Below are 27983 nucleotides of genomic sequence, written 5' to 3'. Positions count from 1 at the left end.
AAGTTTCACGGAGAGCTGACATCCACTCGCTCCGTACCTTCTAGGTCTTCGTCGTAATACTAAATGCTGTTATTAGCGTATTCTTCTCAAAGTTTCAAACGTTGTTTTAGTTTTGGCGTCTTATTAAAAAACGACTGCTCTGTCACTTTTGACGTCTGCTTCAAAGTATTCTCTCTTTTTTCGTTTTTAACACTTTTACGAAAGAAAACTTTGCTTAACTGACAGAAGTGTACTAACCTCCTAGTTAATGTCGCTTCACGATCTTAGCATAGTATTAAACTTAGAAAATGCTACTTCCCATTATCTGGCGAATTGGAAATGGCGGCATTTACTTTGTAGATGTCTATGGGCTCCGATAACCACTTTACACCAGGTGGGCCGTGAGTTCATCCCTACCTAAGCAATAAATAAATAAAAACTTTTTGTTTTTCGCACAGTCACAGTTAGCAATAGTCAAAATAAAGTCACTTGTATAAGTTGATCAGGTTTCACCAGTATTCAATTTAAGTTTAAATTTTTCAATAACAGATCAGTGAATTTTTTTTGGAGTAGGTTTCCGTGTCAAATCTAAGGCTTTGATCTTTAATAATGAATAACAAAGAAATAAGATGCAATTTAAGGGTTTGTTGTTGAGCATTCCGTATGTGTTTACGGGAGTTGCCATGTCCAGATAAGGAACGACGGTAGAGGTAACGATTCTATTTTCCGCGCGGACCGGCCGCGGTCTTTCGGGTTTTCGCTCCATAATGTTTCCCGGATCGTAATTTTATATGTATGGCAGGGATTACTCCTTTTGTTGGACATTGAACGTACTTATCAGCTTCGAGTCATGCTCAATAGATTGGCAAAGCTTAAAGATTTTCAGTTGAATAGAATTAGAAAAAAAAGCTCCCAAGCCGACAGTAAGCTGTATTTTCAAAGTTAGCTCTGTTGTTGTCTACATAACTCTATCCACTTATTATCCAGGTAGCTAGTTCACGGACCGAACAAATGAGATTAAAGGAACTAATAGAATCTGTTTCGAAAACAAAGCCTCTTTAATTTCAAGGTACCGTAATGTGGCGGTTAATCCTTGAAATAGTTTATTAACAGACAATTTAACTCTGTTACAAACAATTTATCTCATTTCGAACGAATTTACGCTTAAACGAGCATAATAATATGATCTAACAAAAGGAATTACAAATTGCATTATTTAATACCTACTTTTGGCTTTTGCCGAAAAATCGAATGGCTGTTTAGTTATGTTGCCTTTATTACTAAAATTTTATATAGGCTTCGCTTTATTTAGAATACCTGAATTGCCTTATCCGGTACACTTCAAGGGAACGTTCTGCTTCTGCCCACGCTCAATCACTAATGCCAGTCAAGCCACGCACGCAAGGACTTGCGTTTGACAAGGATAAGAGTTTGTTGGCTTCCGGACGCCTGAATTCTTTAAGAAGGGCATTGATAAATTACCACTACGTTGGAAAATATGCATCTTTACTATCTATGGGTGTATATTATTATATTGATTGATAGAAATTAAAATATTTATAAAAAATAACTTTAACTCTCTTTATACTAAACGTCAATTTCCTAGGTAAAAACTAATACATAAAATATTAATGCATCAAATATTAATTTTCAAATATCCACTAATTTTATTCCTTGCGACGAAAGTAAATATTAGTTGACATAAAAATCATTTACTCTACTATTAAGTAATATATTATAACCCTGAAGGCATTTTTACCTCTATTTCAAGTTAATTGAGAGTAACGTGTCAGTAATAAAATAATAATACTCGTAAAAACACGAAATTAAACCACAAAAGTAGTCATAATTATATTCTGTTTAAATTATGTCTAGTGAAACAACAAATACAACAATTACCAGCAATTTTAACACGTCGAGTGCCACATGAAAAATCAAGTATTTTAATTCATGCTCACCGGTGAGCCTTATCTTACTGAACCGTTCGGGCCACGAGGCTCACCCGTGGCCCGCGTGAGGGTTTCAACATAACCGCTTCTTATAAGCAGATTGCAGATATCAAACAAAACGCATATGGAAGTAAGCCCCGTGGCCCTTTAGCCGAACTGATCGCCTTGGTTTTCAAATCCAATAAAGTTGTGGTTTTTATCAAGATTTTTAAAATATCTTAAAAACTAGACGGTATAAGTCGCTAATTTTTATCTTCCGTGCATATTATCGCAGTTTATAAATTTTAAAATGAGCATCTCAAGTTGATAAAAATTACCGATTCCCTGATTTTGGCTTGGCCCGATTGGTATATATAGTACGCTAGGCCAACCGGTGGGCTGCATGGCGTTCAAAGTGTTAAATCTCCTAAATTATTATGTTTTTAAAATAGGCTTAAATTAGAATTTATTAAAAGGAAATTTAAAACTGTTTCAATTATAAAATTCCTTTTAAAATGTCAATAAATATAACTAAGAATATGGTATATACATGGTCGTCTGTACTTTAAATTGAATTCTTGGAACTCACAATAACCAAGTTATTAAGATCGAATAATTGTCCAAAAGCGGCACATCGCCAGAACAAAGGTTTGAAATTTCAAATTTTCGTGTTTCATTAATAGGACCGTCATGTAATTTGAAGCCTTTCCCCCGCTCTCGGCATTTATAAGGTTACAAGATAAAATAAATTTTAATTGAATTGATACAACGGGGAGCCAAAATTACTAAACCTCAGGTTTAATCACAATCTGTTGTGATTTTTGAAACATTTTTCATCAAGTGCTTTGACAACAAAACTGAAATGTTATTAGTTGCCTATAAGTAACTTTAAAATATCTGATTTTTTATAGTTTTTAAGTTAGTAAGTTAGTTTTTAATCCCATTCTCACGGATCGTTTGGAACCTCTGGATCTGCGGAGGGACTTCGGTTCCCTCTGTATTTTATACCGTATGTTCCATGGAGAGTGCTCTGAGGAATTGTTCGAGATGATACCGGCATCTCGTTTTTACCATCGCACCGCCTGCCACCGGAGTAGAGTTCATCCATACTACCTGGAGCCGCTGCGGTCATCCACAGTGTGTTTCCAGAGATCTTTTTTGTCACGTACCATCCGGCTATGGAATGAGCTCCCCTCCATGGTGTTTCCGGAGTGCTATGACATGTCCTTCTTCAAACGAAGCTTGTGGAGAGTATTAAGCGGTAGGCAGCGGCTTGACTCTGCCCCTGGCATTGCTGAAGTCCATGGGCGACGGTAACCACTTACCATCAGGTGGGCCGTGTGCTCGTCTGCCTACATGAGCAATAAAAAAAATAAAAAAATAAAGTTTCACTTTACTTTCTACTTCAAACTATAAGTATATTCCAAATTTCATCACAATCGATTCTGTGAATTTTGCGAGAAAACATAATGGATTTACTTTCGAATTATTAACATAATTTGAAATGCAAATTCTAACATTTAACAGTTTAATAGTAAATTCCAACAATATTTAAATGCCAAAACTTTTTAACATTATCCGATTTTAATCAATAATTTACATTCCATTCCAAATTAATCTCTGTGTACATATGAAAATGTAGCGGTCGTAAGTTTTTATTGCTTCATGTCTTCGGTAGTAGTAATAAGGGGTAACACGTCCGAGGGTGTCAGGCAAGCTTTGTGTTCTCCCTGACGACTAACTTGGGGAGATCCGAGTCCGCGGTTTGAGTAATGCTCTTTTAGTGCACCACCGACTGAGACTTGACAATCTTAACTAGTCGCCAATATGCCAGCCCAGAGAGGACGCGAGTCAATCTAAATAAATTTTCCACATTTACATTTAAATTCCATTCCAAATTAATCTATCTCTGTGTACCTATGAAAACTGGTGAACTGGTACCTATGAAAATATTTACTGGTGGTAGGACCGCTTGTGAGTCCACGCGGGTAGGCACCACCACCCTGCCTGTGTCTGCCGTGAAGCAGTAATGCGTTTCGGTTTGAAGGGCGGGGCAGCCGTTGTAACTATACTGAGATCTTAGAACTTATATCTCAAGGTGGGTGGCGCATTTACATTGTAGATGTCCATGGGCTCCAGTAACCACTTAACATCAGGTAGGCTGTGAGCTCGTCCATCCAGATAAGCTACAAAAAAAAAAAAAAAAACTATAATGCAAGAAAATATGTTCAGTAGTTCTCGAAACGTGCGCTTACAGAATATAATTCAAAGAATCAAATGTTTTATCGTGCTTGAAAATTTAAAATCTCCTATGTGACATTTTGGGCCAAAATTATGTTTTCATATATATTTTTTTGCTTAGATGGGTGGACGAGCTCACAGCCCACCTGGTGTTAAGTGGTTATTGGAGCCTATAGACATCAACAACGTAATTGCGCGACCCACCTTTAGATATAAGTTCTAAGGTCTCAAGTATAGTTACAACGGTTGCCTCACCCTTCAAACCGAAACGCATTACTGCTTCACGGCAGAAATAGGCATGCTGGTGGTACCTATCCACGCGGACTCATAAAAGTTCCTACCACCAGTAAAATCTATTACGGAAGTTATTTTGAATACCTATACCTACTCAGCAAAAACTCCCATGTGCATATCTCAATATTTCACTTTATGACGCGTCAATCTTAAAAATCCTAAGTGTCGGTTTGCATTTTATTGTAGATCAAAGTATGTGTGTAAGTGCTATCAAAATATGTGCATTTTTTTTCAGGAGGTAGTTTTATTAGATTTTCCTGAAAATTCTATTTATACACATAGGAGATTTCAAATTTGCAACGACGTTATGTTCTCTCGTCATTAGTTACCTCCTTTCTACTTGTTTTTTAAAAATATACCGATTTATACTGTTTTGTTATATGTATTGATGATTATTAATACTATAGAGTTGTATTCCTAAGTTTTCTACACATTAATAACTTAAATATTTTTGCTACTATTTTCGTTCTCCCTCGAAGACATTGTCAGTTAATAGCCACCGAATAAAGCATTTATTATTAGTTTTATTGGATTTTTTGAGGGCAAATAGACGATGATTACCGGAACTTTATACATAGAGCGTTACATTACGGTAATTTGGTCAAATATCCACGTTTATAGAGGCTACAACTCTTCAAAATCTACCTACGAATAGCCGTCTCACATTCATGATTTTTGTGTAATTCAAATTATATACAATAATATAGATTTGTTATGAAGATTAATGCTAAAATGTGTCTTACAGATCTTATTTGAAACTGCTATAGAGTAACGGATTAACATGATTTTTTCCAAAGAGATACAACGATTATGAGTTGAAGTATCATTTTCAATTTACAACTTCAACGTACATTCTAACGATCCGATTAGCTCCCCTCATAGCGATAGGCAAATTGTACGATCGTTTGATTCGTAAGTCCCCCTGAGACTTCGTCACCTCGTAAGGCATCTTGATCGACGAAGTTTGGATGCCGCGCAAAACACTAAAGAGACCTAGAAACGTCCCCTTTGAGCCCTCTTTGATATCGCGAAAGCTTTCGACCAAGTCTGGCACCATAGTTTAATTTACAAACCGTACACTAAGGGAGTGTCAGACAGCCTCGTGCTTGTTTATGAGACTTCTTGTTGAACTGTTCGTTTCGGTATCGAGTGGAGGGCGTCCGCTCTATGCTCTCTCCACGCTACTTTTCAGCTTATACATTAACGACATACTCCAGTCATCGGCCACCCAGTGAGCCCTCCTCGTCGATGATACGGCTATCTACTACTCGAGTTGGAAGATGTCGTTGATCTCCAGTAAGTAGGTAAACTTCAGACCACGGCACAAATTTAGGATAGGTGTTCTCTTTAAAAGGGTTTCGCGATTTCGCTCCGGTGGTAGATTCAGAAAAGCACTGCTCTTGCTAGGATCAGTGTTAGCAATTCATTCAGGTTGAGCTTGTGAACTCATCTACCGGTTTGTGAGTAGTTGGAATAGCCCCTTTGGCTGCCCACGTTTAGGTAGGGGGAAAAATTGGTTTAAAGTGCCATCTTGGCCTTCGAGCCGGAATGCGTAACTGCTTTTTCGACAAAGAGACAGAAAAATAGCATCTGACTAAGAAGATGCTTCAAATATCTACCATTTTCCCTCACTTGTAACGTCAAAAGGATTTAAGCCCACCTGTGCTTGGAATTTATTAATTAAGCCGGAACAAAACAAACAAGGTGATGGTACTGCATATCTAAATATAATATATGTTTATTCTCGGTCAAAATAATTGAAACCAGCAAAGCTTTGTCGCGGGTAGCTAATATGAAATTCCGGGGCTTGGAATAGTCGAGGCTCTAGAGCCTAGAGAAGTTAGGTGTAGGCCGGGAATTACCGCAATTTGCAATTATTTACTGCGCAGCAGTGACCACCCCCGCACCAGTCACCGGTTTCGTTTGTGAGTTCAACGACGCAGCTACGGAGCTGTGAATAATTTAAATGGAAAATGATATTATATTAACAAGTTAATGTTTACAAAGGTTGGATTTTGACTTGCACTGCTTTTTATATATTAGAGAATTGTAATTTTCGAGCAATTTATTGATATTATTTAAAGATTCCATAATTCAGTGTACGTAATGTAAACGTTAATATGACCCGTTTGATATATTTTAGCTAATATCATAGTGTTATGGCCTATATCATCTTACTATGGGGCAATAACAATGCTGACGATGTTGGCTCGATATTTACGTTGAAGAAGAGGGCTATTTGTGCGATTTATAATATGTGTCTGAGGAATTGTAATTCTAACTCTAGTTTCATTAAGCAAATTTTGGGAATATAATGTGTGTGTGAAAAATATTGCAAATTCCCCAGTTTCAAATTTGTAAATTAAATACAAAGAACAAACATAGCTTGCTTTTCCAACTGCTCGAATACCTAAAATCAATAAGTCTTCTAGAGTTCTTCTTGTGTGCGCTTTTGAAACAAGGCTCCCACAAAACATTCAAGTATCGCTTTATATGTTTTAGAATATTTTCAAAGTACATTTGTGCAGTAAAGCATATTATAAAGTATTTTTTTATCTAACAGACTGAGTTTTAATGAATTATAACAGATTGAAATAAATGATTTCAGTTTGAATTTAATGAACTTCTGAATAATTAATTAACGATAACCTAAGACAATAATGTTTAGTTCTGTTAGGCATGCGCTTATAAAACATTATATTTGTGTTATGAAAACATTTTTCCTGAAGTGTCAACCATTAAGATTAAGTTTGGTAAAATAATATTTTGTTTTGATAGAACGTCTTCGAAACATATTAAAAAAAGTTTTTAATTACATTTTATTTCTGGGTTTATTTTCGTAATAACTTTTTTCTATACGTTGTTTGTTTGATAGATGACCAACATTAGAACCCGACGTCAGTCTGTGAGCGCGCGTGTTGTAGACATGACATAATATAGGGTTCGTGGTGTCAATAGATATTTAACAATTCGCGGTTTTATATCTAGTGTCTACAAAACCGGCTAACGTGGCTATCCAAGTTATTCGACCGGGAAAGTCATTAGCAATTCAAATACCTAACCATCGCATGGCCATCCCCACTGAAGAGGGGATCGTCTTTCACATGACCGCTTTTGTAAATTATTTATTACTGTTTGGCCAAAGCCCGCTTTGTTTTGTGGGCTAATACAAATTCGAAAATATAAATAACCTCTTTTAATATTTTTAATACTAATATAAATAGAAATCTCCGAAAATTTCATTAAAATTATTAATATTAAATATTGGCTTTTTGTTATCTCAAATTTCACGGGCTTAAAAATACCCATCGAGATGCAAAGAGGGGATCCTTATGAAACGTGTTCATGTGACGTAATTTCGATCTCCCCAACAAGGAATGCGGAAGGGTCCTTTTCGAGATTTAATGGTGAAATATACCTGGCTGTTATCCGTTTTCGTGCAGTCACGTCACAGCGGAGCTGAAGGAGCGGCAAGAATTTCAATCACAAACGACAGAGACTACGAACAAATTGCAGACGACTCTGTTAGAAATGCTACGAGACAGTGCTTTCTACACATATCCTGAACGTGTACGAGTGAATTCCAAATTATTCTGTGATATTGTCTGTGTTCGTGTAGTAAGTGATACATTTCGTCGGACAACAATAATCTGAAGTCAACGTGAGTTCATATAGAAGTGTTACTGTGTTGTTACTTTTGGTGAAAGTTTTTATTCACGTGTTGGTCTATTTGTTTATTGCCTTCACAAGCCGACCAGTATAGGGCCACTATTACCGACACTTTTGGACATCACTAATTGATCAATCTAAATTTAAAGAGTTTGTATCTGCCATCTACGAAATTCTAGGTTTTGAATGATTATGAAGAAATTCCGTGGTGAATCGAATTTACCAACTTTTGGCAACTTCATTATAAGTTTGAAAGTTATTGTTGCGTACGTGCTTTTTAGTAAAAGGTCGATATTTTAATTTCAATGTTGATGATGTAAGATGTAAGATTGTAATATGTATAAGAAGAGAGAATAAATTAATTAGGTAATGTTCCTTCCCCTTTTTCCTTACACAAGCTATTTGTCTTTAGTTTCAGAACATGAATTTGTTTCTAATCCAATTTTATGTTATTTTGGTAATTTAATAATTGTCGTGGTTTTGTTGTGGTGTTGTATCAATTAAGGCGAACCGCTTTCGGGCTGATAGTTATGATTTACATCCAAAATCCTCCATACAGCCTACTACACCATTGCTTAAACGAGAACAACAAGTAAGCCTAAAATAAAAAATAAAAAATAAAACTATAAATATTAATTTTATTACAAGAATACAAACATAAGAAATATATTTTGTTAATTAGTTATTTTATAAACAATGAAAACATATTTATGTCTTATTAAAACAATAATCGTAAAATATTCATCATTACAATACAACTAAAATATCATCTTCACGTTTCATGGTCCGTAAGCACTATATAGATTAATTTAAAAATAGAAATTTTAGTGTGAGTGACATTAAGTCACGCTAAAAATTATCAGAGCGAGAGGAATAGAGATACACACTAATCAATAACACAATTTACACGTTATTGTCAAACCAATTTGTATTAATTTAGTTTACGTGATTGCAAACACAGAAATGCTTGTCGCTTATCGATGAGAGGGTGAATTCCCGACGATGTCATAATTGGAGATCCGTATAAGGGCATTAATAACAAAACAGATACCTATTAGAGGCGAGGGTTTTGGAGCCCGTTCGTTGTATCCGAAACAAGGAAATTGTAATAAAGTTAGGGGATACGCCCGTTGCCCGGTAATATTGTTAAGGAAAATCGTTACAGGTCGTGATTGAAAACGACCTCGAGCCGCGCTGTCTGATTCCACACGTCACGAGCCCCGGTAAGCGGACGATTGTCATCCTCTATTGTTGTCTGAAATAAAAAGACACCTAATTAAACTAATCCATTTTGATTTTTTGCTATAGTTGAGCAGACTGCCCGATGTTAAAGTCGAAGCTCGAAGTGGCATGACTAGGCCGGTCCAGGTCAGTTATTGTAGCCTTCATATGGTCGTCTGCTCGTATGCCCGTCTACAAAGACTATTCAAAACAATAGATCCAAATTACTTAGAGGATTGTTAGATTAGGAGGAAGTCTATGCGAGAAAGAGCCGCGTGAGCGAACATCACACACTTACATAGGTCATGATCGGACGAACACACACTATCATGAACTGAGGTCAGAAGGTCAAGTAACTATAAGACGTTAGTGTTTAGATTATTTCGGTTCCGGACCAACGCATGAGACATATTTCATTATTTCACTTGTTAGAATCATAAGAACATAAAGAATCTAACTCTCAATTTCTACTACTTTTTTATGTCATAAGCCGGTGACCGGGCTCAAGGACCACCGATTCTAAAGTGCTTAGCGAAGCTATAAGATATTACAACTTGACCCATCTTGAGACGTGAGGTCGATGTGTCAGTTATTTTATATAGCGGTCGCATATATAGACAGTAACTGGCTGAGTCGTGGAACTCACACGTGCGTGCTCACAATACGCCTTACTACAAATACCTTATTACTACATTTTTCATCATTTCAGGAAACGAAAAAAAACCTATAGTCCTTTTCTGTGTGATACAATTTTCTGTTCTGATTCTGTGTGACTGCAATTTTGATGATCATCAAATTTCAAATTATTAAAGCAAAGCTCCGCAAACACGTAATTCTAATTAAAATTTTCGATTCACGAAATCCCCATTATAACCAATGTCAAAATTATTAATAGGCACATTTCAATCGGTATAAAACCCAAACTCTTCCAATCAACGTGGATGACCAATACGATCCGTTAGAATTATGTGAAACGAACGATCGTTTATCGGGAAATATTCACGATTCTATTCCACAAAAGGAACGAGGCTTTTGACGCTTGTTTCCATTAAGAAGTAAATCAAAAATCGATATCGTCAGCCACAAGGAGTGTGAAAATTTCAATCCAATTAGCGCGAGCATCTTCCCCCAAATCAGTAAACAATTTTGTAGCTAAATATAAATATTTTCATTAAATCTCATTGGAACTCAACTATACGATATTAAACAATGAATATTTTTTTATTAAATTAACATCGGTTATTGTTTAATATCGATAAAACTAAGACGAAAGTTTTTATTGTTGATTTATGTGATATTAAAATAAAATAGTTATCAAAAACAAAACAATCGTTTTTAGATTACACACATATGATGCGTAATAACATAATTAAAAATCCACCGTAAGCCAGTAGCGATTACTTTAGATCAGTCTTTCTCAAAGTGGGCGATAACGCCCCCTTGGGGGCGTTTGAAACCTCGAGGGGGGCGTTAAGGGGCCCAGGAAAAAATGGGGGGCGTTGATGTGGGTTAGGGGGGCGCTGTAAAATTTGTAATTTCATTTATAGTATTTTAAATTTCACTAAAATTAAAACTCACCTACTACACAATAACGAATAATTAGTTTATATTTGTACCCTGTATGATGTTATAAAAACTTAAAATAATTAACATAGATTTCGTAGAATAGCCCACACACCGTACGCAATCAAGTTGTAACAAGTTTCTGCGGAGTATGATCGCTGATAGTTAAAAAATTAGAGCAATTTTACCTTAATTACATTGCACCAGAAATTATTTTAAACATTAGAAAAAAAACTACCATGCAGAGTTTTAAAATATTACAATTACGTAAACAAACACAAATTGAGGTTTTCTTTACTTTCTTTCTTGTTTTTAACATAAGAGCATTTTACAGCATTTTCCTAGCATTTTGAAATTACTGATGTAAGAATCATAATTTTTATATAAAATGGAAATGCGTATATAATTATTGTTCAAAAACTTGTCTTAGATTATTATTTTTTACAATTTACCCATTACCGTCCAATGTCAAATAGTATAGTAAGCCTAAACAGCTCACTTATTGTAAACATTGTTTACTATTTTATTTCTGTATAGTAATAGATTGGGGAAAAAGTTTCTTCGCATTTTTTAAGAAAATTCACAACATTTTTTAATATAGTTTATTCACATTTAACTAAAGTATGTCGGTACCATTTTGTTCGATAACTTTTTGCCATCTTGTAGGTAGGGACATGATCCCATTGCTATAGAAATTTTGGGGCTTCTGATCAAAATTCCGCGACAATTGGTTTTGGCAGTCCTCTCGTGATGTTAACCTGACACTGCCTAAGGAATTCTGAAGAGACCGAAACAGGTAGAAATCTGAAGGTGCAAGGTCAGGACTATAAGGTGGATACATTAAAACCTCCCAGCCAAGCTCTCTTAATTTTTGCTGAGTGGCTAAAGATGTGTGAGGTCTAGCGTTATCGTGATGAAAAATCACACCCCTTCTGTTGATTAATTCCGGCCGCTTTCTCTCAACTTCTTGCTTTAATCTCATCAGTTGTTCGCAGTAGAGTTCAGAATCGATGGTCCTGCCTGGTGGTAACAGCTCATAATGTATAATGAGCTCATAATGTATAATGCCCTTCCAATCCCACCACACACACAGCATCACCTTGTTGCGAGTTAACCCGGGTTTTGCCAGAGTCTGTGAAGCCTGACCGGCCTTTGACCACAACCTTTCTCGTACGTTCTTGTCGTACGTGATCCACTTTTCATCACCAGTTATCAGCTTCTTTAAAAATGGTTCGGTTTCATTACGTCGTAATAAAGAATCACAAATGAGTACACAGTTCATTAGGTTTCTTTCAATGAGCTTTTTTGTGTACCCAGTTTTTTTCAAATGTGCCATAACTATTTTGTGGTCAATTCCCAGTTCTTCAGTTACGTCGTAATTACTGATATGCCGATCTTGCCCCACTTTTTCAAAAATGGCATCGATTTTATCCGTAATAAGGGCGACCAGAGCGACGTGCATTTTTGACATTAACATTTCCGGATTGAAAACGCTTAAACCAAATTTGTGCTACTCTCACAGACACTGCACTAGGTCCATAAACATCGCAATTTTTTTTTTACTTTTTTTGTAGTAAAATTTTAAAATGTATCGAATATCTTCATTAGATTCACTCATCTTGACAGTACGAAAAATAAATGAAAATCACACATCTTCCTAATTTTAATTTGGAATTATCTTCTTTCGAATTTAAACTTTTAATGATACCAAAACCAGCCAGATACAAATAGTATAGCCAAAGAGATTTTATTACAAGTTCATACATTTTTAAGCTATTGCATAGCTTTTATCGCGGGCCTTGTGCGCGGCGACCGAATCATGAAATTCCGTAACGAAAAAAACCTAACATCCCTCACTCCGCCTACCATGTAGCTCGCGTTCAACACATTCACATGTTGCGCTGGTGTAGTGTTTGTGAATAAGCGCGTGGCGTGACGTCACACTGCATGCGCATCATGAAAAGTCTGCCCATCTCTCTCTCGCGCGGTTTAGCTTATGAGTGTGAAGGGGACAGTTAAGGTTTTGCCTTTATTAAGTTTTAATATAGCGTGGTCTTGTTTTATTCTTGTTTTAATATTAAATCATCATTGTCTAATTATATAGTCATATGTTGATAAAAAATGCTATGCAATAGCTTTAACGCCGCAGTTCCCGAGTGCCACAGGTTTTTTTTTGTCAGGAGGACTCGCCGGACTTCCGCCCTTCACTGGGGATGGAGGGCGGGGCATGTCGGAGTCGAACCGACTAAAACCTCCTGTCGCTCAACAACCAGCATCCAAACCTCGCATGAGACAGAGCTCATGAAAAGTCAAAGGGGGGAAAGTGAAGCGTTTAGTGCGGAGCACATCTCTCCAATCACCCTCCCCCTCGGGACGCCGGACCGGCGGTCGTCGACGCCACGACCACCAGCCCTCTCGGTCGGCAGGCTGTCCGAAGCCCGCCTAGATGGCGCCGGTTAGAATGGTCTATCCTACGGAATACCCCGCTGGGTCAGAACCAGCGTGGGTTGAGGATAGCCGGCCTTCCATCACCCGGATGCTCATGCGTAAAACATGTGCAGAGCAGCTTGCACGTCGTCTTCTTAGGCCCCCTTCGACGGTCCTACGGCTAGCCGAAGGATCGGCCAGCCGCCTGGACCATGACTCCAGCACGGACCGCCGAGATTGGGCCCTCCGCGCTCTGACCACACTGGGGCTGGGACGCGCCACGCCACACGGGTACCTCGTATAAGGCCATTGACCGCATCACCCCCGTATAGAGACGGCGCGTCACCTGGTCAGGCCCCCCGATGTTGGGAAGAAGTCGGCTTAACGCGCCGGCCACCACCCACAACAAACGAGGGACCAGGTTCTGAAAGTGAACACGGAAGGTCCAACGACTGTCCAGAATGAGGCCGAGGTACTTCAACTGCACCCCGACCCGATACGGACGCCTCCAACCACGATATGGGCATCGACAGGTGGCACTCTCCGGGGCCTGTGGAACCACATGGCCTCGGATTTACTAAGTGTCACGTCGAGGCCCAATCTCCTGATTTTGCCGACGACATGCGCCACCCCAGCGGTGGCAAGACGAGCAAACTCAGCAAAACCCCCGGGACACGACCAGCATGTCGTCTGCGTCGTAGCTTAGGCCCGGGTGGAGGGCACCTCTCAGTACCCAGTCATACCCGATATTCCACAAAAGGGGGCCGAGCACCGACCCCTGTGAAATACCGCGCACGACCGGGAACCTGTGCACGATCCCACCGTGTCCAGTACACGTGACCGATCTGTCCTCCAAGTAGGAAGCCACCAGTCGGCGAAGGTAGGAGGGCACTCCGTGTCTTACCAGGGGCATTTTTTTAAATAAAAGAACACGTATTGTGGCATAACTATAATAGTTAGACATATGCTGTCGCGACACTTTTTGTAAATAATAATAATTTTTACAAAGTCGTAGGACATTATTTTATTCTATCATCAATAGTTTTCGAAGGGCACGCGACGTAAAGAATATTTTAGGTAATTTTTTTTACACCTTGGGTTAAATTATGGGAGTTTTAGTAAGGATTCCTAATTTTTTTCAAAAAAGATCCTATGTCACTCGGGTGTCTGGGGACAGGCGAAGGGGGCCTAGGAAGACGACGTGCAAGCTGCTCTGCACGCGTTTTACGCAAGAGCATCCGGGTGATGGAAGGCCGGCTATCCTCGACCCACGCTGGTTCTGACCCAGCGGGGTATTCCGTAGGATAGACCATTCTAACCGGCGCCATCTAGGCGGGCTCCGGATAGCCTGCCGACCGAGAGGGCTGGTGGTCGTGGCGCCGACGACCGCCGGTCCGGCGTCCCGAGGGGGAGGGTGATGGGAGAGATGTGCTCCGCACTAAACGCTTCACTTTCCCCCCTTTGCCTTTGCATGGGTCCTGTCCCTTGCGAGGTTCGGACGCGGGTTGTTGAGCGACAGGAGGTTTTAGTCAGTTCGACTCCGACATGCCCCGCCTTCCATCCCCAGGGGAGGGCGGAAGTCCGGCGATTTCCTCCTGACCAAAAAAAAAAAAAAAAAAAAAAAAAAAAAAAAAAAAAAAAAAAAAAAAAAAAAAAAAAAAAAAAAAAATGTCACTCGGGTATAATGTATCTTCCAAAAAGTGAAAGAATTTTTCAAATCGGTTCAGTAGTTTCGGAGCCTATTCAATACAAACAAACAAACTAATCTTTCCTCTTTATAATATTATTAAGTATAGATATTAATTATTACAAATAATAAAAACGCTGACTTAGGCGGCGGTTTTTATTTGAACCAGTTCTAAATTATAAACTAAAATTCTATGAAAAATTACCCATATTTATCTATAATACGAAATGATATTAATTTATTTTTCGTAGTTTCCTTCCTTCTTGCGTCGAAAAACCTGTGCTGAGGGTCCTGGCCTCCTCTAATAACTTTCTCCTGCACCATCTTGCGCCATTCCTGCCTGTCCTCGGCTGTGTGGGTAGCAACGTGAACTGAGGTATTGAGAGTGGAGCGTATTTGGTCCGACCAGCGCATTGGAGTTCTGCCTCTGTGCCTTCTCCAGCATACCTTGCCTGTTACCAGCAGCTTTTCCAGATACCTCTATTTCTTTCCCTTTCTTATTTCTTTACCTCTATTTCTGGCGATATGTCCAAAGATCTCGAAACTCCTCCGCGCGCATGTAGTGCTGAGGCGCATTGGAATCTTGAGCTCGGTAAGAATGGATTCGTTGGTTCTGTGTTCTGTCCAACGAATCCCGAGCATTTTCCTCCAGCACCACATCTCAAACGCGTCGATGCGTTGGCGGTCGGCTTTCTTGTGGGTCGTAGTCTCTGCGCCGTAGAGAAAAATGGAAAAGACAAGGGAGGTGACGAGCTGCTTTTTGGTATTCCTCGAAATCTTTCTGTCCTCCCAAACACGGTCCATTTGGGACATAGCTCTCTTTGCCATTCTGATTCGCCTTCTGAGGTCAACAAGAGGACAACAAGAGAACAAAAATAGTTTCGTTCTAATAAATTAGCATAGTAATAGTACAGTGAACTAGCAATTTATTTTATTAATTCTCAATTTAAGCAAACATATTGATGAGAAGAATTCATTTTTACTTTGCAAATTTGTAAATATGTACACGGTCTGCAGCAATGTACGGACATATAATAATATGAAGAAACAATAATAGCATCTACAAATACATATGTACTACGTGGTACTACATTTACTAAAATTAATACAACATTTATTAATTAAACTAATGAAATTGGGGTTTTAAAGTTTTAGGGGTGTATAAAAAATGGGGGGCGCTGAAAAATAATTGATTTTCAAAGGGGGCGGTAAAAGAAATAAGTTTGATAATCACTGCTTTAGATTGAGAGTTTAGAAAAAACTTACTGCAACGCTCTTTGTTTGTGCTATGTTTAAAAAATGTTCTGTTTGACGTTTAAGAATTATATGTTAACCGGACTTGGACTGAATATACAGCTCTTATACCCTTCAGGTACGACAAAAACAAGAAAATACCTAAATGAACAAACTAAAATGATTCTACGTCCACAACAAACTTAGTTGACATTCGAGAGGGTTCCTCTCCTAATTAACAAGGCTTGTAACCAAAGGCTAAGTTCTCAGACAGGAAGCCTCTTACGGCCCCACAAAGCCCAGGACAAGCAGGTAAATTATTTTAGATTCATGTAAATTGTATAAATTATTATATAAGTTGCATTATGCAAAGTTGGACTTTGTAAAATTATATAAACTATTAAGCTATTCCAAGATATATAAAATTATAATATTTTTTAACAATTAAACGCGAGCAATGCTACACAAAATGAATTGTTCCAGTTCATCAAAAATACAATTTTCTTCATCCAATGGATAATTATATAGTATATAATATATAATAATTATATACTATAATAATTATCCATTATTCAATAATTATCATCCATTATTTTTATTAACCAAGTCTAAATTGTTTTTGAGAAAAGTAATTCAGTTTTCCTCGATTCCTTTATGTTCCGAAATAAAGTAATAATACATACATACATTTTCGTCCTAAATATTTTGATGGAAAATAACTTAATAATTTTCTATAAAACAAAAAAGCTGTCGGCGTTTTATTTAATTAAAAATCCGAAGCTCAGCGATTGAGTTGCAAATAAATTGCTTTTCTTTTCATTTCACAAATGTTTTTGTTCATTTGCGGCCAGTTGTAAAATTAAATTTTCAGGATTTAAGCAATTCATTGTATTTATTTAGGAAAGCTTTATTTAGATGTCATTAGTTCGCGTTATGCCAGGAATGCCAAAGCCTTGTGAAGCGCACCACCACACGGACTGATAATTCTTGGCAGAGTCGTGCTACTCTGCCAAGAGAGTGTTAACGACTAAGAAGTAAGAACTTAGTAAAGATTTTTTTTAATTATCAAACTGCAGTATTAAAAACGTAAAAAAGTTCTTTTAGGTAGCTACATTAAATCCCATTATAGTATATTTGAGAAAACACGATCTATTTATTGTTGTAATTCTGGATCTCTAATCACGAATTGACCAAACATACACGCAATTTACCCTTAAAATACGTATAAACATAGGTAGTTATATTATAGGTAAAGGAATTACGTTAACCTTTACAGGCTCTGCTTATCAAAGGCTTGTTGGGTGATTAAGGGCTTCAGTGGAAATGACGTTTGATTTAGCTTTGTGTCAAATTCGTAACAGTGAAATCTGAAACTGTGCTTAGTTCTCGATTCCATTCAAACGTGGCGGCTCACTACGTTATGTTTGCGAAGTCAAAGCCCGATCCTTAAGCAGAGCATTCTTAAGTTATCCTACGTAAACTTTGGGTCTTTTTTGTTGTGATCGGAAAAAGACAAGCACTAGACCCGTATGACGTAAAGTGGGTACTGGTTCTCGTTTACACAGACATTACCAGAGGCTCAGACAAGATACCTACGGTAAAAGTACTTCAAATCTCGCTTTTTATTATAGATCCCTTCCACCTTTAGATCAATAGTATTTAGTTTGACTCAGGATCCGCCCTAACGCAAGTATTTATTTACGCAAATTTAGAAATATTGCGGGCTTCATTTTTACGGCCCATTTTTATTTTTAGCTTGAGAATCACTAGTAAACATGTGGTGGGTGTATACGTATTTCTTAAGGAAAAATGGTACTCGCCTGCAGGATTGAATATTTAGACCTTCGCATCACTCAATATGAATATACATGTTAGGGCTGTATTTACTTATTGTAGCTGATACGTATCTGCCACAGAATTTCAATATAGTCCCAATCTCATCGTTCTATACAAATACGCTTAGTATGGCACCTATTGAGCCATGAATGTTTCAAACAATTTCAGTCAATACATGACATTACAATTGTACATTACAAAAAAAATCGATCATCAATAGATTTTAATAAGATGTCTATATTTTCAAGAAGTTAGTAGTATAAGAAGGACCAGTACATTTTTAAAGTTAGTCAGCCGATTCATGAAATCCCGGTCGAGTCGCCTTTAAGGTCAGGAAATGTCTCCATTGTGGAACTTTTCCACTTAATACCACTTCTATTTCACAATTCTTTGAACTGTGACATTGTGACTTGTATTCTACGAATCAATGCCACACTTTTATTATACAGACTCACCCGCCGCGCGTGTGGGGATCCGGCGATTTTCTCCTGTGGAAAAAAAAGGTCTTCAGGGTCCGTAGTAAAAGTTATGATAGCTTTGAATAAAAATAAATAATAAATTGAAACAACTATGCCCCTAGAAACCATGCACAATATTAGTGTATACAACAAGTAGACTAAATGTATTAGATCTATTCCGCGGTGACCGATACCTATAGCTCTAAAAAATCTAATTCTTCAACTTATTTTTTCAAATTTTATCACTGCTGTAGATGAGCATACGTGTTCATGGCTCGCCTGGTTGCAAAAAGTTACTGGAGGCGGTACACATCACGACGTGAATGCCGCCATCCACTTCGAGATAGGGGATCTAAGTCTCAAATATTCGCGTTCGACAATTTTAATATTATTACCCAATCAAAAATGGATAGTTTGGTTTTAATCAAGTATAAGTAATATTGTAGCTTAAAAGGCTTTTTAAATCACAGAGAAACGCTTCAATATTATTTACTTGTGAAGATTTATCACACATAATATAGTAATTGTTTCTAATTTCTGAAAACAATTTATTAATAAAGTTTCAAACCGTGTCTAAATAAAATTATGTCATGTTATTCAATTAAATCAAGTGTTAACATCGTAAAATATGTAAAATGTCTGGAACTCTGTGGTACCGAGCGTCTGTCCTGTTTGCGCACGTTTTGAATGTCATTGTCATAGTGCTAATTGCCTACTGCAAGAGCAACTACTATGCTATTCACTTCACATGAATAGGTACGTGTTATCAATATTTGTCACTCTATTTCGAATTTGCAATTTCAATTATGTACGTGGTTTATTCTAATTTTAGTTAAGGCCAAGACTCCTTATGTGACGATTGAGAAGTCGACCTCATGTCTCAAAGCCTAAAAATTCAATTGACAATTATTAACAACAAGTAAATATATAATCTGGCACAAATTATATACGGTCTTATATGCACTAACCCTGTAGAATCGGAGCCAGATACATATTACTATATCATATGTATATAATGATCATATGTATATAATGATCATATGTATATATTTTTATATGCGTCACTATTATATAAGTATTAAACGCGAGGTGTGAGAATAAAACTGAATAGTTTTCATTTAGCGTGCATGCAACTTCTGTAAGTAGATCATAATGATAACATAGCAAAAATATTAAGTCTAGCAGCTCTCTACTCACAAAAGAATTCAAGTATGATGTTTTAAGCCTGTTTATATCGTTTATGAAGAGCAGAAGCGATCGTGAAAAGCGAAGGCGGTACGCAGTCCGCTTGGAAGCTGGTAGAGGGCGCTCTTGTCGCTACCGCAGCTTCGAATTAATATTTCCAGGCAGTTGAGTTCGAATGCGTTTCCGGCTTCAGTTGCTTCAACTCGAAAGCAAACTTTTCGTGTTTACATTCCTTTAAAGTCTTTGAATTCTTAGCTTTGCGTTGCAATACTTTGTGTTTTTTTTTTTTTTTTTTGGTCAGGAGGAAATCGCCGGACTTCCGCCCTTTTCTGGGGATACTGGGCGGGGTATGTCAGAGTCGAACTGACTAAAACCTCCTGTCGCTCAACAACCAACGTCCAAACCTCGCATGAGACAGAACTCATGACAAGGCAAAGGGGGGAAAGTGAAGCGTTTAGTGCGGAGCACATCTCTCCCATCACCCTCCCCCTCGGGACGCCGGACTGGCGGTCGTCGGCGCCACGACCACCAGCCCTCTCGGTCGGCAGACTGTCCGAAGCCCGCCTAGATGGCGCCGGTTAGAGTGGGTTACCCTACGGAATACCCCGCTGGGCCAGAACCAGCGTGGGTCGAGGATAGCCGGCCTTCCATCACCCGGATGCTCTTGCGTAAAACGCGTGCAGAGCAGCTTGCACGTCGTCTTCTTAGGCCCCCCTCGCCGGTCCCCAGACCGACATGTGAGGGGGACCCGAAACACTTAGAGGGCCAGGGCTTGGGCGACATCCGCCTCCCTGGCCCCCGCTCGACGGCGGCGGGATTGTGCGTCTCTCACGCGCCCCGCCGCCTCCTTCTGCGAGATGGTGCACTCGCAGAAGTCGAGCATCGCCTTCCACGACTCGTCGTCGCCGAGCATCGATGCCACAACACTCGGCAACGACAAGTCGGTTCCTATTTTTGCGACGAGGACACGGCGCCACCCCTCCCATGCGGGGCAGGCGACGAGCGTATGCTCTGCCGTGTCCAAGTCGCAACCACAATGGTGGCACTCTGCCGTCGGCTCGGCTGTGATCCGGTGCAGGAACTCACCGAAACAACCATGCCCAGTGAGCACCTGCGTAAGCCGGAAAGTGAGGCGTCCTCTGTCACGATTCACCCAATCCACAAGGACCGGGCGAATCGCCTCGACGGTCCTACGACCAGCCGAAGGATCAGCCAGCCGTCTGGACCATGACTCCAGCACGGACCGCCGAGATTGGGCCCTCCGTGCTCTGACCACACTGGGGCTGGGACGCGCCACGCCCCGGGCACGAAGTTCAGCCCGCCACCTATAGTCAGCGGCGAGCGCCTCCGCTTCCAGAACCCAAGGCGGCGTCCCAGCCAGTACACACGCCGCCTCAAAGGAGATGGTGCGATAACCACGGATGACCCTGACCGCGATGGTGCGTTGCGGCCGTTGCAGCAGCTTCGCCACCCCCACGGCCAGGGACTGGCCCCACACGGGCGCCCCGTATAGGGCCATTGATCGCACCACCCCCGTATAGAGACGGCGCGTCACCTGGTCAGGCCCCCCGACGTTGGGCAGAAGCCGGCTTAGCGCGCCGGCCACCCCCAACAAACGAGGGACCAGGTTCTGAAAGTGAGCACGGAAGGTCCAACGACTGTCCAGAATGAGGCCGAGGTACTTCAACTGCACCCCGACCCCGATACGGACGCCTCCAACCACGATATGGGCATCGACAGGTGGCACTCTCCGGGGCCTGTGGAACCACATGGCCTCGGATTTACTGAGCGCCACGTCGAGGCCCAATCTCCTAATTTTGCCGACGACATGCGCCACCCCAGCCGTAGCAAGACGGGCAGACTCAGCAAAACTCCCCCCCCGGGCCACGACCAACGTGTCGTCCGCGTAACATATTACGCTCAGGCCCGGGAGGAGGGCACCTCTCAGCACCCAGTCATACCCGATATTCCACAAAAGGGGGCCGAGCACCGACCCCTGTGGAACACCGCGCACGACCGGGAACCGGTGCAGGATCCCACCATGTCCGGTACACGTGACCGATCTGTCCTCTAAGTAGGAACCCACCAGCCGGCGAAGGTAGGGGGGCACTCTATGTCGTTCCAGCGCCCCCCCTATCACGGACCAGGGCAGGGTGTTAAACGCATTGGCGATATCGAGCGACACCGCCAAAGCCACCCCACCCCTGGAGACGGCCTCCTCCGAGAGGGCCCGCACGCGAAGGATCGCGTCTACCGTTGAGCGGCCCTCTCGGAAGCCATACTGCTCCGCCGACAGATCGGGTCCCACCCCGACCAGATGCTGGATGATGCGGGCTGCCAGAATGCGTTCCAGCAGCTTGCCCACCTCATCCAGCAACACGATGGGACGGTACCCGGCGGCAGTATCCGCCGGGCGCCCCTCCTTTCTCAATAGCACGAGTCTGCCCGTCCTCCACGATGAAGGAAACCGTCCCGACTCGAGGCAGGAGTTGTAAAGTCTCAAGAGTCGGTCCCCTAGGGCACCAAGAGCCAAGGCCCAAACCCGGCCATGGACGCCATCCGGGCCGGGTGCAGTGTCCTTCGCGCACATTTTGCGAACGGCCACACGGAGCTCCGCCCCCGTTATATGGGGCACCTCAGCAGGGACTTCGCCGTCGTAGTCCGGCGGCGCGTCCATAGCGGGAGCGACAAATCCCTCCCGCTCCTGCGGGAAAAGCACCGAGACGATGTCCAGCAGCTGCTGAGGCTGGAGACGCTCCGTGATCGGGGGGGCCCATGGGCGCATTTTATTGCGCACCATATGATAGGGCCGCCCCCACGGATCCTCATCCAGCGTCTCCAAGAGACCCTCCATGTGTTGGTTCTTGGCTCTTCTGATGGCCAGCTGCAATGCCCTCTGCGCGACGCGGAATGCGCCGTGCAGCCGGGCCTCTGCTGCCGCGAACGCAATCGGATCGTTGCGCCGCGGCAGGCGGCGGCGGCGATGCCTGGCGCACTCGCGCCTCGCCCGAACGCACTCCACGCGGAGTTGCGCAATTTCGGGCGACCACCAGTACGCCTGGCGATTAGGAAGTCGAGGGCCGATCCGGGGCATCGACGCATCACAGATGCGACGCATCGTGTCCCGGAACCACCCTGCCTCTCCCTCGACCTCGACCGGGTGTGGACGCATGGGCGCCCACGCCGCCACCGTAGAGGCTTCCATCAGGAGCTCCTTATTCAGGCGCTTCAGTGCCCACTTGGGGAATGACCGGGACGCACCACGGGGGTGGTCCCCGTGGACGTCCGCGACTGTGGAGCGGGCGGAGAGATCAAACCGAATATATCGGTGATCTGACAGTGTCTCCGCCCCCTCCAAAACTCTCCAGTCGCGGATACGGCGTGCGATGGCCGGGCTTGCGAACGTAACGTCCACAATAGACTCGCCCTGCCACCGCACGCACGTCGCAACCGAACCTCTATTCAACAAACAGAGGCCGGCCGCGTTCGCCCACCTCTCCAGTAGCCTACCACGAGCGTCCGAGCGGGGGGAGCCCCATGCGACAGACTTCGCATTGAGATCCCCCGCGAGAATCACTGGACGGGGAGCGAGGCGGCGAGCAATCGCCCCGATCCCGCCCAGGAAATGCCCGAACTCGACAGTAGGCCTGTTCGGAGAGAAGTACGCCCCGATCACGACGGTCCCTTCCAACTGCACCGCGACGAACCCTTGGCCCCTGGTCACCATCGCCAGGGGGGGGCAATACTTTGCCTAGTATCTTTTTCACTTTAGTTTCTGTTTTTCACTTTGTTACGGTTGCTATATTTGTAGCTTCAAAAATTTCAAACAGTTCAAGTTTATCCAAAGAATTCAAAACGAAAAATGTGTTTGAGAACTCGATATGCTTCGTAGTAGCAGGCATTATTTTCTTATTCCAAAGTAATGAGCATTCCAGGCCTGTTTTCTCGTGAACATTTATTATGTATTTTTCCTAAATATGTTAGAGCATGGTTCTACGAACGGCTGAGTATGTTCATCGATCGCTTTCTGCGATAAGCATAACTCTTTCATCCGTGAATGTTTTATTCAAATGTCCATTATTTTTGCAGCGTTTCCTTTCCCATTATATAAAACTAACATTACCGGAGAATAACTGTAAATTTCGTACCGTTTCAGTCAAAAAGTAAATTTCAAATAATTTAAATGTTCCGACCTCTGAATTCTTAATTTTATATCGTTGTTAGCTGTTAAATATAATACTCAGGCACTTAGTACTATTTGTAATTATACTTTAATTATTAATATTTAAGTTTCATTATTATATTATTAGAATGAGTCTTTGTCGAAGCCGAAATCAGTTAGGGTTGCTACCAATAGCTATAAACACGAGTGTGTCTGCTTAAAATGGGATACCTCCTTAATATAATTTTTTATTCCGAAAAAGGTTATGAAAGAATTTGATTTTGTTGCTTGTGGCTTGGGGATGAGGTCTATTTTTTTATAATTGGTTCATAAGACTTAAACCCAAAAATTATCATTGATATCGGTTCTGTATTATTAAATATATTAATATCGGGTGTCCGCCGGGAAGGTATACTACTTTTTTTGTTTATAATTTTTGTTTAAATGAAAGAGAATGGATCTGATATTGATAAATGTTGAATGAAAATACAACAAAACCAATGGTCAAAACGAATTCAAATACGGATTCTTCAAGGTCCAAATATTCAATTTACCTAAACATCATAATGTAAATTTTACTTTGTATATATCATCAACGTTCTATATATCTAGTATGTATCTGTTTAGTCCTACTAGTAATACTACCAGTACAATATAGATGAAACCTAATTTTAGGGTGAGCAGGAAGCCAAAAGCTTCAAATAATGCTGCGTAAATCTCTACTCGGAAAGTAATGTATGGCGACAGCCACTCGCCGTAATTACACAACAAAGGATGTTTTACTACATCAGTATTCCGCAGCATAGCGACTGGCAAAAGTATTTTATTACCGAAATTTGGCTTCAAGTCTAGAAATTTTCAGGGCGATATATGCAGAAGGATTTAAAACATTAATCACGACAGTTTCCAATGGAGTTCAACAAATAAGGTGACTTTGTTTCAGCGCTTTGCAACCTTTCAATTAACTAGTAATCATACACGCCCCGGGAACCCTTTCATTAAACACTGGTGCCTAATGAGTTTTCACCCTTCGCCGAATAGTGGTCATCCGAGCTTTGATGGACTGGCTTGCACCGTATTTTCTTTTTACTTTTATGCAGACAAATTGGGCTTCACTGTAGCGTCCACTCAATTAAGTTTCCGGCTAATTGTGTGGATCGTTCATGGAAAAATTACCATTTTGTAATTTTCGAAGTAGGTTTTTTTTCGAAAGTATTTCTGAAATTTGAAGTAAATAAGTATTTGAATTACTAAGAAAATATTTAGGCCTTTAAGCGTTAAATCATTGTTCGGTAAATCGAAAATTTACAAATTTCAATCAAAAAACCTAGGCGAGGCGAGATTCATCCTCATTACATTTAATGGCGGTCGGGCGCAGGCGATATTTGAGACAGAACGCCTTAATTAATACTGAAGCCAGTCTTTGTCAGACAATCGATAAGTCCTTACATCTTACTATTGTTGTAAGTTCTTGAAGCTCAGAAAATTTATGTGAATCACTGACAATTTAAATGTCAACGTTTCTTAATTAAAATTTACCGTTCATATAAAAGAGATTTATTAGGTACATTTGGAAATGTAATTTTGTTGACTCATGTTTTGTCAGATAGTCCTAAAATATCATGATTTAAAATATAATGTATACGTGAATTTAATTACGAATTCTTTTAGGTATAAGCAATAAAATACAATTTCAAAGTAGATCCTTTAATGAAAATTTTGGAGAAGTTTTGTAAAAATACAGTATTAAGTTGACATTTTGGGGTGTTGAAACAGTAATGTTGAACTCAGTCTTGACGCAGTACAAATCGACTGATCTTCATTTAATTTAATTCAAATAAATTGCACGATATCTATTAATGTTTAACTATGCTTGTATGCGACAATTTGTCTTAAATCTAAAATTATATGTTTAAAAACGACATAAACAACTACACAATGTACATTTTATTGGTAAACAAATACTTATTTACAAATCGGGCCTTACAATATGAGCCGTGGTATATATATGTACAAAATACGATTATAAACTACAAATATATTTATGAAAGCACAAATATTGCGGGTAGTCAGCACGCGTGTGCCCAAAATGCTTCTTACATGAGATCCGATTTCAAAGAGATTAAGCGTGGGAATCGCACGTGTACGTTGTAAATCTCTCGCAAGCTTTTTATTCAATAGTTTTTTGTTTGGTATTTAAATATGTGTTTTCACTGAAGTTTTTATATGTAAATTCATTTTGATGGGTGGGATTGCTGTTATACAAAACTAAATTGAGAAATCGATCTCAAATCTCAAGGTGGGTGGTGATTATATTGTGAATCATCTATGGGCTCCGGTAGCCACTTAACGTCATTTGGACCGTGAATCTTCTTCATCAATCCATGCAATAAAACATTATTTAGATTAAAACATAAAAGTAATCTTAAATGAAAATTATTGCAGAATCCTAAATTTATAGTAACAATAACACTCTCCATATATTCGAAATAAATAAACAGCTGTTGTCATTAATGTTTTGTATTTGTTTTGATTATATATTGATGTACTGTAGAGCATAACTCTACTGTTACTGATCAAATTTACGACTCGTGTTAAACTAAGATAATTATACTATTTTATAGACAGTATTTGAAAACCCGCTCACAATTTAGAATAGATAATTGAAATGAGAAAGGTAACAAATGTAGAAATTGACCAACGTCTGAGCTACATAACAATGAAAATCATCGTGTCACCAACCACTGATGATAGCTTATCGAGAAGATACTCAGTCGCTTAGACTCGGCTCATTGCTTGCCAGCGACTTGAGGAGGGGAAGAGAATAGTTAGACTTAATCAAATTACATCATCATTTCAGCCTATCGCCGTCCACTGCTGAACATAGGCCTCTCCAATAGATTTACAGTGCGACCGGTCCATTGCCACCTGCATCCAACGAGACCCAGCGCTTTTTACTTTATCAAATTACAGCCGGACCCTTATTTCCCTTCAGTTACATATACAAAGGATGTCAAGGCATAGAGTACAATGCCGTGCAAAACTATGCCCTGAAGTGAATATGTGCTTTTACGTGGTAAATTTCATCTCTTGCGCTATTCAATTGACAATCAGTACGAATTTAAACGCATTAAACACATATTTAAATGACAACATCATTGATTAACTAAACTAATGTAAGACAAAAATACGTTAAAAAGTATTTCTTACGCTTAGAATTGGTTTTAGAATAATTTTAGTGTAGTTTCAAAATGCGTAAAATTTTCATTAATTGAATATTGTTTTGGGATTCTCATGAAAAGTGTTTCGATATATTGTTTTTTCGTAGTAAAGGGAATATATCAAAAAATCATTATTGTTTTGAATTATTACAAAGTCTTTGGTACGAGGTATAAACTGTTCAAACTTACATACCTAGTTTTATAAACACTAATCAACATTACAAATGCATATATGAAATATGTACAAAAAATTTTCAAGTCTCATTATGGTGATACTGAAAAATTTACTGTGAAAAAATACTTTGGAAGAAGGGTTACAATTTTATATTTCAGTAAACAGTCATTGTGCTTATGTTGTTTTCATTTAAAAAATCAAAAATAAATTATAGCTCCGTGCTCATTTCGGCAGGAACTGGCTTATTTCCGGAGAAGGATGGCGTAGGCGTTTCCGATGACTCTCCTGGTTCGTTCAGTTGCTCTGCAGTCTAATTGGAAAAATATCCTTCAGATTTATGACATGAAATTGTATTTAAGAAATTCTGTTTTTATTTGATATATTTTATATTATAATTACTGTATTTTATTATAATTACATCATATTTATTGTAGTAATAACAATTCGTTTAATTAATTATTTTTTACAAACCATATTGTTTGGTTACATAAGAGAATAAAATAAAAACAAATTTATAAAATATGATAAAACAAAAAAAGATTATCATTATTTACACAAATTAGATAGTTTTATAACACACAAAAAAACACACAAACACAATAGAAATCAAGTGTTAAAATGTTAGTTAAATGTGTTAATCTACCAGCACAATCTACCCGCATGCTACTGTACAACCACAACCGACATGCACAAACATAGAGCGG

The 27983-nt window shown here is 39.9% G+C and overlaps 1 protein-coding gene and 1 long non-coding RNA gene across 9 annotated transcripts in view; one reads left to right on the top strand and one right to left on the bottom strand.

Moving 5' to 3' along the window:
* Window positions 1-492: 492 nt before the first annotated feature.
* Window positions 493-27722, top strand: LOC134198927 (uncharacterized). 2 transcript variants are annotated; one of them, XR_009973212.1, is made up of 2 exons: window positions 493-689; window positions 26744-27722. It is a non-coding gene; the product is annotated as an uncharacterized LOC134198927 (long non-coding RNA). The 2 variants fall into 2 exon arrangements; XR_009973213.1 differs by lacking the exon at window positions 493-689 and adding an exon at window positions 24563-24811.
* Window positions 25575-27983, bottom strand: part of LOC101744715 (band 4.1-like protein 4) — a 49879-nt gene continuing 47470 nt past the window's right edge. For all 7 annotated transcript variants that reach the window (XM_012693727.4, XM_021350685.3, XM_021350682.3 and 4 more), the window contains one exon: window positions 25575-27589. In XM_012693727.4, the coding sequence (XP_012549181.1) occupies window positions 27574-27589 (16 nt within the window). In that variant the 3' untranslated portion in view covers window positions 25575-27573. The remainder of the gene's footprint in view (window positions 27590-27983) is intronic.

Source organism: Bombyx mori, chromosome 5, assembly GCF_030269925.1.
Source record: "Bombyx mori chromosome 5, ASM3026992v2".
Taxonomy (NCBI): domain Eukaryota; kingdom Metazoa; phylum Arthropoda; class Insecta; order Lepidoptera; family Bombycidae; genus Bombyx; species Bombyx mori.
The sequence above is the reverse complement of the archived record's forward strand: the minus strand, read 5'-3'. Positions and strand labels throughout refer to the sequence as shown.